Here is a 17,367-nt window from a genome sequence, read left to right as displayed (position 1 = left end):
CAGCAAGCACATAGTAAGTGCTGACAAATCCTGGCTGAAGGACCTCTGAGCTGGCTAGCCGACTCAGCCATGACTCAGCCACCTTGTGTGTCAGCTGCTGCGGTGTGACAGAGACACCAGGTGGGGACTGTGACTGTCCTCACCTTCGTCACTGGACGCAGGCCTGATGCCCACGGGGGAGTGTTGTGGGTGAGCTCCCTACAGGGGACTAGCAACCCACACAGTCCAGCCCCCTCCTTCCACCCTGACAACGTGCGTGTGTGGACTATTCGTGTCTGGTCTGACTTCCTCCTGACGCAGCAGACTCATCCAATTTAATAGTATATTTATATCCCATCTCCTTCTGCAAGCAAGGATCTGAAGTGTCTCACCCAGGTGTCATTTCCCTTCACTGTAAATGAATAGGCAGGAGACTTCCGGCTGCAGAGTTTCTTACTAACAAAACTAAAAGTTTAGGGCAGAGTTCTGGCCTAGCAGAAGCCTGCTTCCATCCCCAGCAAAACAACAACCAAAAGAATCAAATGGACTCACTCCTTTGCACTTACCTTGGTGAGGCTCTGTAGGAGTAAATGTAAGGCCGCCATGATTCCATCTCTTTTTTACTCCAGTAGGACTTAGAGCCTAATGGGATAAACAGGTTCATGTGAATGAGAATTCTGAGCACCAGGACTGAAAACCACAGGAAAAGGCATTGCTGCCATGTGTGGGGTTGGGGATATGATAGAGATCGTGCGCCTTGAAAAAGTCACAGTCAAATGTAGTAAATCACAGGAAGACTAATATATAATATATAATACAGAACATGTATTCTAAAATCAGGACAAACAGCAAGTTCCCCTATTCTCTGATAAGTGAACTATATGGAAACTACCGATTGGTAGGTACGACTGCACTATTTAATGTTCTGGCTGTTGTCAGCTTAATAGACCTGCAGCTATGCTTAATCTACAAAAGGATTATCCTTTGTCCACACCACCTGCCACCTTGCTACAGCAGAGAGCTTGCTTCCCATTAGTTGTCATGAATTTACACTGGTTCATCTAGCTCCTAGTTTGTCCTAAGGGTAACACCCTGGAAGTGAACTTACTTGGTCAAAGATGAGGCATGTTTTAAATCTTGGTACAAATGCATACACTGCCCTCAGAGAGTTTCTACCACATCTCAGCCACAGTGCACAGAAGAGTCCTCATGAGGCTCAGACTTGTAATTCTTTTTGATCTTGAAAGATATGATAGTCAACACATAATACACAATTCTTTAACTTGCATTTTTCTTGGTAGTAATATTGGGTATGTCTTTTAAGTTGGTTGTCCAATATTAAAAGAGCAGATACACCATACCACTTTGATAATATTAGGAATCATATCCATAGAACCTTATCTACTGTACATGTACATAAAAAGATGAGGGGAAGGCAGTGTTCAACAACTGTTAACAGTCACCTAATGATTGTCCAGCACATGCAAGGCCCTAGGTTTGATCCCCAGCACCTCAAAAGAAGACTTCAAAGAGGAAGAGGAAGTGGAGGAAGAAAGTATAGTTGACTATATTTAGATGGTGGGTTCTGAGTTTTATTTGGTTTTATGTTTTCTTCTTTAATGATTTTTTTTTAGACAAAATCTGCCTTTGCAGCTCGGGTTGGCCTTGATCTCAAAATCCTCCCTCCTTAGTCTCTGGAGTGCTAAGATTACATAAATGCATCATCATGCCCAGCCTAATTCTTTTTCTAAGAAACAAAAAAAGTTATTTTCATTTGAAAAGTTATTTTAGTTCTAGGATATGTCTTAGTATGAACTTTGCACAAGTATTCATGTTTATAGCTATATTAAAGTAAAATGGATATTTTGAATGAAAATCAGCAGGGTGGAAAGGAATTTTCATAGGTTTTTATTTCTTCTTCAAATCCAAACTTGAGACACCTTTCCTCTTAGACTGTACCACCACCACCTGGATTACCTGTCTGGAATGTTATTCTGTGGACTGCTGTAGGCCAGGGCTCCAAAGAGATGAACAGTCCATCTACCCTGAGTGCTTACAGTCCAGCAGACTCTCCCAGCAGACATCCCAGAGTCCTGAGAACAGTAAAGGCAGGACTGCTCACAGTCACAGCAGGTGCATTCTGCAGGCTCATTATGTTCTGGGTACCTTTCAAACTCCTCCTGCCCACTCTGTGAGATAAATTCCCTCATCCCTATTTGCCTGAAGAAGAAACCCAGGCCCAGAGCACTTGTAGTAATTTGCCCACAGTCATAGCTAGCTAGTGAAGGGAGAAGGAAGCTTTAGAACCACTCACTGATTGTTCTACCCTCTTTTGGATTGATCTTTTTAGCAGACACCTGATGAAGAATGCTTGTTCCTGGAGAGGCTGGAAGAAAATCATTATAACACCTACATAGCCAAGAAACATGCTGAAAAGAATTGGTTTGTCGGCCTCAAAAAGAATGGAAGCTGCAAGCGTGGTCCTCGGACTCACTATGGCCAGAAAGCAATCCTGTTCCTCCCCTTGCCTGTCTCCTCTGATTAGAGATCTCTGCCCTGGGTGCTAGGCACTCCAGAGGAGCCTGGAGGGGTCCTCAACTCATTGACCCCCCCCCCCACAAATGTTCTCTTAACCTTGGCTGTGCTAACTCCCAGCCCACAGAGCCTGAATTCGTAAGCAGTGCGCTTCTAAGTATCCAGCCCACTTTTCCCGCAGAGCTCTTTACCCTGGCACAGTTTGGAACGGAGGACCACATAGCTTCAAGGGGTCAAGTGGCTGGCCAGTCTGGGTGTGGGTGAGGATGCCAGGTGCATCCAGCACCTGCTACAGGCTGAGCCTCTGAATGAAAGGCAGGGCCAGATGAAGTATGTTCAGGGGTCTGCCATACCACCCCCCCTACTGAGTAAACCTTGGCTGACAGCCCCAAAACATTTGGCATGACCGCCTTTTCCCTATCAGTATCCTCTGAAATACTAGCAGAGACACTGATAATGAAGTTAGAGGGGGCAGGATTTTTATGAGAGAAACAGGAACTGAGAAGTCCCTCCTCCCGCATGGGAGGGATGTCCAATGGGAAGGGAATTACATTTTGATGGATGACTTAGAAGGGTGGCTTTCAGGGCAGCCTCAGTGAAGGAATGGGGGAAGGCTACAGGGAAGCAGAAAGAACCTCCAGCCTGGGAGTCCCTGCCAAGCTTACCCATCAGCAGAAAGCCGGATAAGGCCAGAGCCCTGCACAGGGCTCTTGATAAAAGTGACATCAGATGTTGAGAAATTCCTTTGGGTCTGGGGAATGGGGGTGGGAGTGAAAAGAAAGAAAAGGTACCAATGGCAGGGGAGATGCTGTCCCCTCTCTGGGATGATGTAAGAAGCAAGGAACAACCCAAGAGCCACGAACAATCAGGGGCTTTGGAACCCTAACATAGAGCCTCCCCACCCCAAACTTTAATATTAATACAGAATATGCAGGGATGCAGGGATCTGGTTTGAATACGGAACGTGACTTGGTGAGGCTAGGGTAGAGTGTCTACATTTCCAACAGGTTTGCTGGTCCTGTAGATACTGCCTTCCCACCATCCCCATCTAGCTTTAGGATAGCTTCTAAAGAATGATGTTCAGAGGCAGGCGGCCCAAATCCTGACCCTCACCTGCCTCAGTCTCCCCATAAACACACATCCAGGCAGTCCCCTAAACATCCAAGTAACATCCATGCTAGTTAACGCTTCTATTAATAAGGAACATGTTTTAAGGTGCTTTGGTCCAATGCTTCTAAAATGCCCACTTAGAAAATAGACAAAAAAAAAAAAAACCTTCAAAGACGTTAAGTAGCTTTTCCCAAGACCATTTCTATTACCATTACTCGTATAAGTAGGCTTCCTTCTCAATGTAAACTTGATCTAAGTGGCTAGCAAATGTCATGTAAAGACTTTTAATAGCATTTAAGCTTATGTTTGCTTGAAGGCATTAAACTGATTAGCATTCAGCCACCAAGAATGATGATAGTAAGATATGATGGACAAGCTCCTTAGCTATCTTGTATACTCTCTTTCATGGTACTGTTCCGTATCTTCTTTTGGCATGGAGACTTCTTACGTGTGATACAATAAGTATGGATAAAAACTGAGAAGTGTTAGCTCATATTTGGAATTGAAGTATTCCCTTAAAATTGCATTGCCCTATTTAGGATGGAAGGCAAAGAACAATTTGGAAGTTCAAAGTGATTGGGCAGCTGAGGAATTGAGCTAAGTTGACATTACATTACATTCAACAGTATTCTGCTTGCAAAACGATATCATAATTTTTCTTGTTTTTACAACATGAATAGGACAATTCTATTTTATTTTAGTAAGTCTTTGCGGGCAAGCTGGGTATCGCAATGCACTGTGGCTTAACAGATCTGCAGTGTGAAGATTTGGCCAGTAAAAGGTATCCAGAGAGAAAATGAAGCTATTTATAAGGGTCCATAATTTTTAGTGTATGAATCAAATTCAAGTATGACATTGTCCAAGAAAAATGAAATACCATTGCTAACAGGTGAGACAGAGTCTGTGATTTCAGAGACCCAAAGCATTGTCTTAGACTGGGCCAGCCCAGTCACCATCTGTGGATTTTCTCAATGGATATTACATGCCCACTCTGTGTCCAGCATTGTTCTGGGGCTTGGGGCTCTGGAGACCGTCCCTGTCTGTCTGGTTTGCTGCTGTATCCCCTCCCAGGGCATTATATTTGTGATGAAAGAGGCTGTACAGTCATTTCTTTCAGTCAGCTCAAAATATAGACCTTGTATCTTACTGCTGAATAGACCACAAGTCTCAGAATGTCAGGTTTGGAGGACTTAGTAATCCCTAACATAAGCCACCTCCTAACAGTGACAGAGGACATGTATGACAAAGTCCCAACACTTTAGCCTTGTGTCAGCTTGGGCTTGTAAAGCTTGGGCTACTTTAAATCTGGAAATGGCCTGTCAGATCTACTGAAGAACTGGTAGGCTACTCAGAAGACTGAGATCTGAGGACCACAGTTCAAAGCTAATCTAGGCAGAAAAGTCCATCAGTCTCTTACTTCCAATTAACCAGCAAAAAGCTGAAAATGGAACTGTGGCCCAAACGTTAGAGTGCCAGCCTTGAGTGAAAAAGCTAAAGGGCAACACCCGGACCCTGAGTTCAAGCTCCAGTACTGGCCCCAAATCAATCAATAAGTAAATAAATAAAAAGTGGCAGGCACTCCCCCACAGTTTCAAACTTAGAAACATCCCATTGAGTTCTCCCTTAAGCCAGTCTTGCAGCCATCTGCCTGTCACGTGCCTCTTGTGCATTCATTTCCAGGCTGATTGTCATGAGGTGCCCAACACTCCGTACGAAGTGTGAGGAACATATGGCTTTGGATTGCTGGCAATGCGGAGGGGTGGAGTGGGCTGTTCCTTCCGTGGCCAGCAGTGTGTATACACAAAAAGCTGACGGGTGCATCAGCTGCCACTGAGAGGAGATGTTTTGAGCTGGAGGCAATGGAACCCAGTCCTCAGCCCTGGAGAGCATGAACAAGCCAGACTCACAGGCTGCCAGGCAGGCTTCCAATGAAGATGATGGCAGACACTTCACACCTCTGTCCCTCTCCCTACCTTCCAGATATTAATAAATGCTGCACAAGCTGATGACACCTCCCCACGTTTCTGAGCCTCCTCTTTCTACAAAAGGGCTTTTGCTCAGCTGCGTGGTTTTCTGCCCCTACCACCGGACATGAGACTTCAAAAGCTAAAAGAAAAGCTAAGGAAGACACTTTTTTGTTCATGGGGTTTGGAAACATCAAGCAATATGGGTGACTACTGAGGTTTCTGGTAAGGAAATAGACCCTAGAAATTTGCCCCCTCAGGCACCAAGCCCAGTGCTTAACTCGGATCCTTTTGTTTTACAACACAGATCATGGGACTTAGGCTATTATTGTTGAGCTGACTAGCTTCTGCCTGAAAACAAAATTTATGAACTGGAAACAAAATTTAAGGCATTTGTGATCATGTTATGTCAATATCAAAAGGCTGTATCTCTGCCTCTCAAGATCACTGATATGGGGAAATGATCTACTGCATCAGGGCGTATGCTGACTTCTTAGAAGGGAGTACTCTGTCACTTAGCACAGCACATGTAGATCCCACATGTGTGTGCATGTACTCACACATGTGTACACACACATGCTCCGGAGCCACCTGTCAGAGAGTAAACAGTTCAGGCCTACCACAGCAGAAACAAACAACTGGGAAGCATGGATTCACTCTCCTAATTCCATACCACAATTAATCCATCCTTTTCCTTCTAAGTGGCATTTTTCTATTTTTTTTTTTTGAGCTTCATCTACATTTCTCATTTTAACTCAGCACATTTATACCCTTACGCATACAGCGGAAACAAAATCCATTCACAAAACTGTACAAGAAGCACTTTGCACATTCTATGACATGCCACTAAAAGGTATGGGTCAAGCATCAGAGGTCCCAACATCAAGAGTCCTAAACCAGGTTTGAAAAACACTGGTTCAGAGCAACCATTCTCCTTCCCAGAGACCAGTGAAGATTGTGAGCTATGACTTTAGTGTTTTTAAAGACATGGTTTGTTCTTGAATAAACAGGACAAGGGACATCCTGTTAGCCAGGCACCATCTGTTCTAAGGTTCAGTGAATTCTCTTAGCCTGGTTTGCCACTAATTATGTGAAATGAATGTAACAGTGCAGACTCCATGAGCACCCACTGCAGCCTCCAGTCCTGCTCGTAACAGATTTCTGCCCCTGGAAGCCCTGGAAATGTAAGTACTCTCCTTCTTGCTTTGGAATTCTCACATCTCACACATGGAGTCTTGAGGTCATCCCCTCACTAGCTCCCACCACTTGACTTCATTCATCTTTCTTGACCCCTCCCAAATTTGTAAGACATAAAGAATCAACTGAAACTGGGTGCCTGTGGCTCACGTCTGTAATCCTGGCTACCTAGGACTGCAGTTCAAAGCTACCCCAGGCAGGACAGTCCATGAGACTCTCATCTCCAATTAACCACCAGAAAACCAGAAGTAATGCTGTGGCACCAAAGTGGTAGAGCTCTAGCCTTGAGCAGAAGAGCTCAAGAACAGCGCCTAGGTCCCAAGATCAAGCCCCATAACTGACAAAAAGAAAAAGAAAAAAGAAAGAAAACAAAAGAAAAAAAATCCACCACTAGTAACTAAAATCAAACCAAACTGCCATCTAGGTACGTAGAGACTAGCGATGCTGAGCCAAGAAAAGATTGATAAACCTAGGTCATCTAAGCATCCTCCCAGCTTCCATCACTTTCTGTAAATTACTCTCCCATCTCCTGCTTAAAAAATAATAATTTAGCCGGGCGCTGGTGGCTCAGGCCTGTAATCCTAGCTACTCAGGAGGCTGAGATCTGAGGATCGCGGTTCAAAGCCAGCCCGGGCAGGAGAGACCGTGAGACTCCTATCTCCAATAAACCACCAGAAAACCGGAAGTGGCGCTGTAGCTCAAGTGGTAGAGCGCTAGCCTTGAGCTGAAGAGCTGAGGGACAGCGCCCAGGCCCAGAGTTCAAGCCCCACGACCGACAAAAAAAAAAAAACCAAAAAAAAAAAAAATAATAATAATAATAATTTAACATCATGACAGTAATGCAGCTTGTACAGAGATTGAACAGTCCCTATCTTTGAGGAATCAGCTAAGAAAAGGAACTTGATGCCCTAAAGGTTTGAGAGAGTTACTCTGGCTGAGAACTGATGTTTTATGAGCCAACCAACATGAAAGCAAAGAGCAAAATGTAAACGAAGTTTCAGGCTCCTGCTGAGCTGGCTTCAAAGCTCAGATCTCAGCCTCCTGATCAGCTAGAATTACAGGCATGAGCCATCAGTGCTTGGCTAACAAGTTATTTTTTTAGAGCAATAGTGTTACTATAGGAATATTTAAGCTCAATTGGTAGTAGGACTTGAATGTTCCCCATTTCTGAAGTATGAGGGAGGATTTCTTTGACAACTGTTCAAATGACCTAATGGCTAGTAAAAGTGGCACACTACTTTCCTAATCCACCCCCCAAACCTGTCATCTCTAACGCACAAAGAAATTTCCTCTGCCATTCCACATAAAATTACTCCAAAACTCAGCCAGAGCATATGGATCTAGAGATGGGGAATCCAATATTGGGTTTTTCAGACTCCAGTGATTCTATGATCTTCTGTCAATCTTTGAGGAAAATGTATGACATGACTATTGGACTAGTGGACTCTGTCTGCAACATCGGAACTACTTTGGCTGACATATTAGCCATGACATACTGCGTTGTTAGCTTTCCATCCTAGTCATGAAATTAGAAAGAGAAACCAGGGCACATACTGACTGAAGTTGTATAAAATGCATATATAAAGAGACCCAGATTTGGGGTCATCTGATGACTGATATTTTTATGATATGGGGAGGAGATATTTCTTAAATTGTGCCTTTCCCCTTTGCTCACCACTATCACCTAGGCTAAATGTATACATCTGCCCACTGAACACTGGTTTCTATTTTGTGACATAAACAAGTAAAAGCTCATTCTGGTCTTGATGGACTTTTCTCTCCAGCTTAATGAAGGGTTGGGCACTCCTTGTTTGGAACCATGTGCAATGGAAGGATCTGATTCACTTGGTTCAAGTGAAGATGTAGACAGACAATTAGTGCATATTGTCACAAAAACATACTTTCATATTTTCCTGTTATAGGTAAAATACATTTTTCATAGTCTGGCCCAGAGAGACATAAGATTAAACTGTGGCATTTTTTTTTACTGACATCTTTAGCAATTTTTTATTTCCCCTAAACTGGTTGTAGGAACGGTGTTATATATATCTTCTGTGTGGACTGGAAAAGCAAGACTATTCAGAGTCTCAGGAATATCAAGTGTTAAGAGCTTGGTAATTTCCTGTGGAACTGAACAGAAAACTCCATGGGTAGTCTCAAAATAGAAAACATGCATTAGGATTGGCACTGTTGACCTGGGAAATGGTATAGGATTCAGGACTGTCCAGGATACAGAAAGAAATAAAAATTCAATTTTTAAAAAGCAAGGCAAACCCAGGAAGACTGTGCATGGAGGGCAGCTGAGGAAATCTGTCTCCCCATCATGGGTGCTACTCAGTTCTGTTGAATAATATTTAATGAAGGAAAAAGAAGAAGTGGGTTTTGAAATTGCTTGAACATGTGCAACTCCCAAGAAACTTAGACATCTGGGAAGTGTTTGATAGAGCAGAGGCCTCTGGTTGAATAAACAGGAAACCAGCTACTGGTGGCTCATGCCTGTAATCCTAGCTAATCAGGAGGCTGAGATCTGAGGATCACAGTTCAAAGCCAGCCAGGGTAGTAAAATCCATGTGGTTCTTATCTCCAACTAACCACCAGAAAAACAGAAGCAGAGGTTTAGCTCAAGTGGTAGTGCCAGCATAAAGCAAAAAAGCTGAGCAAGAGCTCAAGGCCCAGAGTGCCCATTACTGGTATCTACCCCCTTTCCCTCCCCCACAAAAAAAAAGAAAAACAAAATTTTTTAATACTACTTTAAAAAACATTTTCACTGAGATTTTTCAGCAAGCTTCCTTCAGCATGCTGGTGTCACAGTCTAGATGCAACTTATTGGGAGATAGTTAATGAAACTCACCAGAACCTGTACCAGACTATGTCTCCCATAGGAAGCTAGGTCACAGAAAAGTAACAGAACCCAAAAGAAAAGCCCCTTCCTCTTCCTAGTCAGTGCCTGTCTAGCACCCTCTACCGACAAGCCTTTCACTGCACTCTGCTGCAGAGGAAATGTTTGCACCTACAAAGGCTCCAAGGACCTTGCCACAACAAACCAAAGCAAAGAGATTAAAAAGCAAGAAGGCAGTAAATTCATATGGCATAAAACGATATGGATACCGTGCTGGACATGAAGTATTTCAGATGAGAAACTGGGATTCTTTCTCTCAAAACTTATAACAATGGAAAAATCCCTTCATGAAAATGATTGGTTCTTTTGGCTTTGATCCTCCTCCATCAATCAGCCTTGAAAGTGCTGGGATTTCAGGAAGTCATGCAATACTATGCCTATGCTAGGTTAATAAATATTTACTAAAGCCAGATATGCATCAGGCCTGGTGGATACAATGACGTAACAAAACAAAACAAAAAAAAGCTTTTTTTTTTTTTTTGGTACTGAGGGTTGAACTCAGGGTTTCACACTTGCTAGCACTACCACTTGATCCATGAGCCATGACCCCAGACCATTTTGCTTCAGTTATTTTTCCAGTAGGGTCTCAATTTTCTTCCCTAAGCTATTCTTGGACTGTGATCCTCTTATTTATACTTCCTGGGTAGTTGAGGTAACAGGCATGAACCACTAGGCCCAGCTTTTTAATGAGATGTGGGCATCTTATGAACCTTTTGCCTGGGCTGACCTTGAACTCTGATCCTTCTGATTACCACCTCCAGTGTGAGTCTACCATATCTGACCACAAAACCAAACAAAAACCAAAACAAACCAAAAAAATCTACCTCTCTTTCTGGAGCTTGGTAAATCATTATGGCTGAATCCATTTGTATACTGATTCCAAAATAATTCCTTTCCACAAATGCCTATTGCCTGATCAAGATGCTTCTAATATAAAGGAATTAGTACTACTACATAGATTTTAATACATATTAAAATAAATATGCAGCTTACAATAAAATGAATATTTGCCTGTCATGTATCCTACATACACATACCATACTTCAGGATGTAATTCATATAAGAGATCACCTAGAGAAATATATCCAGTGTCCTCAGACTCTAACAACAGCAGGCTTTAATTTACTCCAGAACTTCCTTGAGCCAGATATGATGGTGCGTGCTATAATCTCAGCAGTAGGGAGAGTGAGGGAGGAGGATCAATAGTTCCAGGACAGCGTGACTGTTTAGGGGACTCTGTCTCAAAAATAATTTTCCTGTAGAAATAAACTGACATGTAAAGGGATAGGAAGAGTGGACTAAGTGAAGAGACGTAGAGGAAGCCTATGAACATCCTAGATGCAGAAGCATGTGCCAAGACCCTGTGTCAGGAGAGAGTTGAACCCTAGTAGAAAGTAAGAGGTGGGGGAACATGGTATGGGAGGCTGGCCAGAGAGGCAGGGGCCAGGACTCAAAGAGGGAAGTTGGCAGACTCCATCCTCCAACATCTGCAGATAACCAAGTAGAAGTTACATATCCAGAATCACTCTCTGTCCGCTCACAGCTGAATTATAACACTTCCCTAGACCTTCCGCCAAAGAACACAAATAATCAGTATCAGCATGCATGTTATCTGGCCCAAATTCAAATCTGACAGTCTGTGAAATGTATTTCAGACTGGAAATTGCGGGGGGGGGGGGGGAGCGGGTAGGGGTTGAGATTACATTTGCTACATATTTAGATGCTTCACCAAGGTTTCTGTTCATTTCCTACAGCAGGTAGAGGACAGGAAAAACGGCTTCTTGTTTCAACAAATTCCCTATGGGCAGAAGGATGAGCAAGGCTTGCCAGCAAAGCCAAGGGGCAGGGTCAGCACCCTTGACCATGTATTTGCATCTCATTCATATTGAAAATATGGCACAATTAGCTTCTTACCACTGTGTTCCCAGACACTCCAGCTTCCGTGTTTCTGTGCTTCTGTCCAAATCTGGGTATCCAAAAAAGAATGAGGCAGCTTAACAAGAATCACAAACCAAAAGCCACAACCTTCACAAGACAGGCACACAGAGGCAGCCTAGAAACTCCTCAGGCTCAGTGCCCGTCTCAGAGTTGGGAAGGAACTGCTGGAAATGTCTTCATCTGAGTATGAAAACAGATCGTATAAAGCTATTTACACCCATCCCAACAGCCCATAATATCCTTCAGAATGAGCTTCCAAAAGTCCTAAGGTGAAATAGCAATCCACAGAACAAAGAAACCAAACAAGCAAGAAGAGCCCAGAGCTAGCAGACTTTTGGTACTCCAAACTCTGTAGATTCATTTTAATAATCACTCAGAATTGGTCTGAGTTCTTTCTTCTAAATCTGTATTCCTGACAACTAAACAAAAGAGACAGTTCCTGAGTTCCTGTTAGGGGGGAAGGACTGGAACAGCCATTGAGGAACCTATGAAGAAGGTGCTATTTTGAGGGGACCACCTACCTAAAGAATGTGCTACAAACACAAATCATTTAAACACAATGTAGGGGAGTGCAAGAAGAAATATGGAGAACAGGCTACAGGAACACAGCTGAGATGGACAGTTCTGCCCAGGGCATGAGGGGAGGCTTCCCAGAGGAATTGAAGAGGCGAGAAGATGCATGGACTGAATGTTTATGTACTCCTAAAAATGTACCTGTTGCTAGGCACCAGTGGCTCACACCTCTAATCCTAGCTACTCAGGAGGCTGAGATCTGACAATCACAGTTCGAAGCCATCCCAGGCAGGAAAGTCTGTGAGACTCTTATCACCAATTAATCACCAAAAAGCCAGAAGTGGAGATGTGGCTCAAGTGGGAGAGAGGTAGCCTTGAGCAAAAATGCTCAGAGACAGTGCTCAAGCCCTGAGTTCAATTCCCCAGGACCAACATGCTTATGTATTTGCATGCATGCATACATGCATGAGCACACTTGAGCGCGCGCGCACACACACACACACACACACACACACACACACAGAGATACTTGCTGAAACCTAATCACTAATATAATGCCCTTGGGATGTGGTTTTTGGGAGGTAACTGGGGTGGGTATGGGATTAGTGCCTTAGGGAAAAAAAGACCTCAAAGCCAGGCATAAGTGACTTATGCTATGTGGATGTGGAGATCAGGCAGATTCAGTTCAAAATTAGTTCAAGATCAGCAAAAAGTGTTTGAGAATCTCATATCCACTACTGGGCACAGTATCATGTACCTGTCACCTGTCACCCTAGCAACACAGGAAGCTGAAACTGGGAAGATCATGATTCTAGGCTGGCCTGGATAAAACTGCTCATGACACCAACTCAACAGAAAAATCTGGATAGAGTGGCATATTCCTGTCATCCCAACTGTAACATAAAGCATAAATAGGAGGATCATTCTCCAAGGTGGCTTGGGCAAAAAAGCAAGGCATGGTCTCAAAATTAACCAGTGCCAAAAGGCCTACTACGTCATGATTCAAAGAGTAAGTAGTGCTTGCCTGCCTGCCAAGTGCAAAGCCTTAAAGTCAAATACCAGTACAAAAAAAAAGGAGGAGCCGAGTATGGTGGTTCATGCCTGTAATCCTAGCAACTCAGGAGGCTGAGAGCTGAGGATCATGGTTCAAAGCCAGCCTGGGCAAGAAAGTCCATGAGAATCTAGTCTCCAATAAACCCCAAGAAAACCAGAAGTGGCGCTGTGACTCAAGCAGTTGAGTGCTCACCTTGAGCTAAAGAGTACAGGGACAGTGACCAAGCCTAGAGTTCAAGCCCCATGACTGACAAGAAAAAGAGGAAGAGGAAGAAGAAGAAGAAGAGAAGGAGGAGGAGAAAACCCCAGAGAGAACCCTTTCTCTTCCACTATGTAAGGACACACTACAAAGTTTCAAAGACCTTTATTATAGTTAATGAAAATACTCATTGGCCTAGCAATATGTCTTTCCTCAGTTCTGCATCAAAAGCAAGATCACTTTTTATCATCCTGTCCTCAAAAGGATTTGGGATACAAATCTACATTACATGCTTGGTTTAAGAATCTGTTGACTTACTGTATTCATATTCAACTGTTTTGTTGAATGGCAACTCCTTTGTACAACTGCTTAAATATAATAAAAATAGTTTTAAAGAAAGCAAAAAAAAAAATTGTTCATAGTAGCAAGGTGCCTGTGGCTCATGCCTGTAGTCCCAGCTACTCAGGAGGAAACTGAGATCTGAGGATTGAACATCAAAGTCAGGGCAGACACTTATCCCCAATGAATGAGCAAGAAAGCCAGAGTAGTATGTGCCTTAAGTGGCACAGCGTCAGACTTGTGTGAAAATGTTAAACAGGAGCCTGAGGCTCTGAATTCAAGGCCCCACCATGGCAACACACAAATTGTTCATGGTAAACAAGTAAACATCAAGTAAAAGTAAGCAAAAGCAAACAAACAAAAATTGCACATTCAATCCCCCAAATCCAGGTGAAAGATTTTTCCATGTTTACGGCATATCTAATCACCGACTCATAATCAAAAATTTACTTAGGAAACTTTGAATGAGTCAGCAGCCATGAGAAATGGCATCTTTACACCCCCAGAACGTCAGAGAATGGAGCGGTTGGATATTGATTGACTAGAGAGCACAAAATAAGTATCTGTACAACGCTCAAAGACATTTTTTTAAAAAAACCTTAAATGTGAGAAGTATAAAATCTTTCACAAACATGGGCAGATTTAATTTAGCAAAGAACCAAATGGAATCTCAACTGAAAAAGTAGACATACTGGAATTATAATCCCAGTAAATGGAACTTCCTAGAATGGCAGAGTGGTCATGAAATCCTCCCACAGACAAAATGATTAAACACAGGATATAGAGTTCTTTTCTTTTTAAGAATGAGTATTAGAAGACACTGGAAAGAATCCAGAAGCAGTCAGAAGCTGGAGGAAAATTCAGTCTCAAAAACTGACACAGGAAAAGGTGAAAATTTTGGATTTATATCTTGCTGGCCTGAGAGTGATATCCAACCCTCACAGCAACAGCTGAGAAAAGTAGCCATGGAAAACCATAGTCTTACCACTAAAGGTGTCAGGGATCAGAGTTCAAGGCTGAAAAAGTAGCTAGAAATTCACAGGAAAAGTACTGGCAGCAGAAAAACCACAGAAGAAGTATAAAACCCTGAGTATAAACCCTGCCCAAATTCCTGGCCAGAAGCTACCATATATGTGGTAGGAGAGCCTAAGGGACGTGGTTTAAAAAAAAGAAAAAGAAAAAGTGAACAGAAAACCAGAAAGGAATCTGTTCTTGAATAAGAGTTATGTGTGTTCATTGCCTCTTCCTTTCATTTTTTTAAGTAAATTTCCCAACCACAAATAAGGCAGGTAGTAGAAAACTCAATCTCATAGGTTTGAAATGTTAGAGATATAGAGCTCAAAATCTGCCCAAAAGCTGGAAAACTGGAAGAACGAGCCTAAATGGAACAAGAAAATCACAAAAAGAGACTTCTATCCTTACTGAAACCCTTGGTTAACCCTAAAACAACACAGAAATAGAGAAAGTACTCAAAAGACTTGGCAAAAACTATAGCAATGAAGTCCTGAGAACAGAGACATCGATCCCCATGCATCAAAAAGGGGACAAAGTTTGTAGTTGGTGTCTAGACACATTAATTGCCTTCTAGATCAAAAACCCAATAATCCGTGGAAGAAAACAACAGACTCACAGGCTGCCATAATGTGGATCTAAAGAGTCCAACTTTGAGCCTGAAATTACTAAGAAATGCAGACACAGTAAGTGTGTTTCATACTCCAGGAAAGACAGCTGAGAGAAACTCACTCCAAGTGATTCCAAGTGTCAGATTTAGCAGGCAAAATCTTTCAAGCAGTTGCTATAAGTGTGTTCAAAGACTTACAGGAAAATATGAAATGTGTTTACATGAATAGCTAGAATAGAAATGAAAACATAGAAGCAAACAAAACAGGAAAGGCTAGGACAGGGAACATACTGGGATGGCAGGAGAGTCAATGAATGTGTAGACAAAGTGACAGAAATGCAAGATCCACAAAACAGAAATGATAAAGACAGACTATAGAAAAATGAAGAAAACATCCAAGACCTGGAGGAATGATATCCCAGTGTTCAATATGCACATCACTGCCACTCCAAGAAGACGAAGAAGGAGAGAGAAGACAAAAAAGAACTGCAGAAGCATGTGATATAAATTTCCCCAAGAGGCACAAAGACTTTCTAGAAGCCTTGGAAATGTCCTGCCTTTGGGTATGAACATACACATCCAGACTCACCTACCTGCATACTATAAATAGAAGTGTATAAATTGTATCTAATACCTTGTTTGGAAATGGTAAAGTATACATCTATGAAAAAGTCTAATGTACAGGTTAAGTGTTATATTGGCAAAAATCTGAAGATAATATGAATCAGAAGAAAAACAGTTCTGATGACATTGCTCCAGAATGTTCCACAGACAGATAGATGAGCCAGGCAGAGGCCAGAAAAAGATATTAAACAGATGGAGTGCAATATAAGAAAAGAGAGGGAATGTGGGGAGATTGGGGAGAAGGAAGGTTAAGAGATTATCACTGAAAATATTTCATTGAGTTGCTTTTCTTTTTGGTAGTATCAGGTTTTGAACTCAGAGCCTCATGCTTCTTGTGAATGCCCTTACCATTAAGCCACACACCCCAGCACTGACTTTCGCTGCTAACGCAGAGTCACATTCCTGTCTAGGCATATGCATGGGCTTGGTCTTGATCCACCTATGTTAGGGTTCCAGGTAAGCAGGATACCAGACAGGCACCACAGTGTTTTTCTTTGGGATCTCATGGACCTTTTTCCTGCCTGGCTGACCTTACACCTCAATCTCCATACTTTCAACTTCCCACGTAAAACATTCCAATTATGATGAAAGAATCAGAAGGCTCAGGAAGTAGGTGGATCCTGTGCACCACATCCAGATGGTCACGAGAAGAAAGAACACTCTAGAGAATACATTAAAAGCAGCTTAAGGGAAGCACCATTACCTGTGTGATGGCATTGACAGCAGCAGCAGAATTTCAACACAATAGGACCTAGGGGACAGAAGGCTCTGTACTTGGAAAACTGAGATAATAATTCTCTACCTCCCCCCGCACTTGGTATAGCATGACCAACTGGGAGCCATTGTTGAACTTCCTGTCTGAAGCTTTCTCTTTACTTTTCTCTCTCAGTCTCTCAAAATATGTCCAGTGTCAGGTTGTTAAAGGATTTCATCTAAAGTAAACAGTGTTAAGGTGCTCAATGGTATAGTACTCAATTATAATATTAATAAAAAATAAGCACAATATGTAAAACTAGGAATAAACAATTTCTATATGTAACATTTACATAACTATGAAATATAAACAAATATTATATATGCATATGTGGTTGGTCTACAGATCAAAAGCAAAGTTACAATGCCAATTAAGCCCCAAAACAGCCGGGCACCAGTGGCTCACACCTGTAATCCTAGCTACTCAGGAGGCTGAGATCTGAGGATCATGGTTTAATGCCAGCCCAGGCAGAAAAGTCTGGTGAGGCTCTTATCTCCAATAAACTACTCAGAAAAAGCCAGAAGGGGTGCTGTGGCTCAATGGTAATGCACTAGCCTTGAGCAAAAGAAACTCAAGGATGGCACCCAGGCCTTGAGTTCAAGCCTTAAGACCAGTAAATTTAAAAAAAAAAAATGGAGGGGG

The 17,367-nt window shown here is 42.5% G+C and overlaps 1 protein-coding gene across 8 annotated transcripts in view; it reads left to right on the top strand.

The window, feature by feature from the left end:
- Fgf1 (fibroblast growth factor 1) overlaps positions 1-15,308 on the top strand; it is a 112,744-nt gene extending 97,436 nt beyond the window's left edge. For 7 of the 8 annotated variants that reach the window (XM_042692170.1, XM_042692169.1, XM_042692175.1 and 4 more), the window contains exon 4: positions 2,330-4,797. In XM_042692170.1, coding sequence (XP_042548104.1) covers positions 2,330-2,524 — 195 coding nt within the window. In that variant the 3' untranslated portion in view covers positions 2,525-4,797. Of the gene's footprint in view, positions 1-2,329; positions 4,798-15,294 lie in introns of those variants that run through there. The other variant, XR_006149301.1, reaches the window with a different exon arrangement.
- The last annotated feature ends 2,059 nt before the right edge of the window (positions 15,309-17,367 follow it).

Source organism: Dipodomys spectabilis, unplaced genomic scaffold (genome assembly GCF_019054845.1).
Source record: "Dipodomys spectabilis isolate Male_0828 unplaced genomic scaffold, ASM1905484v1 ptg000147l, whole genome shotgun sequence".
Lineage (NCBI taxonomy): Eukaryota > Metazoa > Chordata > Mammalia > Rodentia > Heteromyidae > Dipodomys > Dipodomys spectabilis.
Note: the sequence above shows the minus strand (reverse complement) of the source record. Positions and strands in the feature narration are given on the sequence as shown.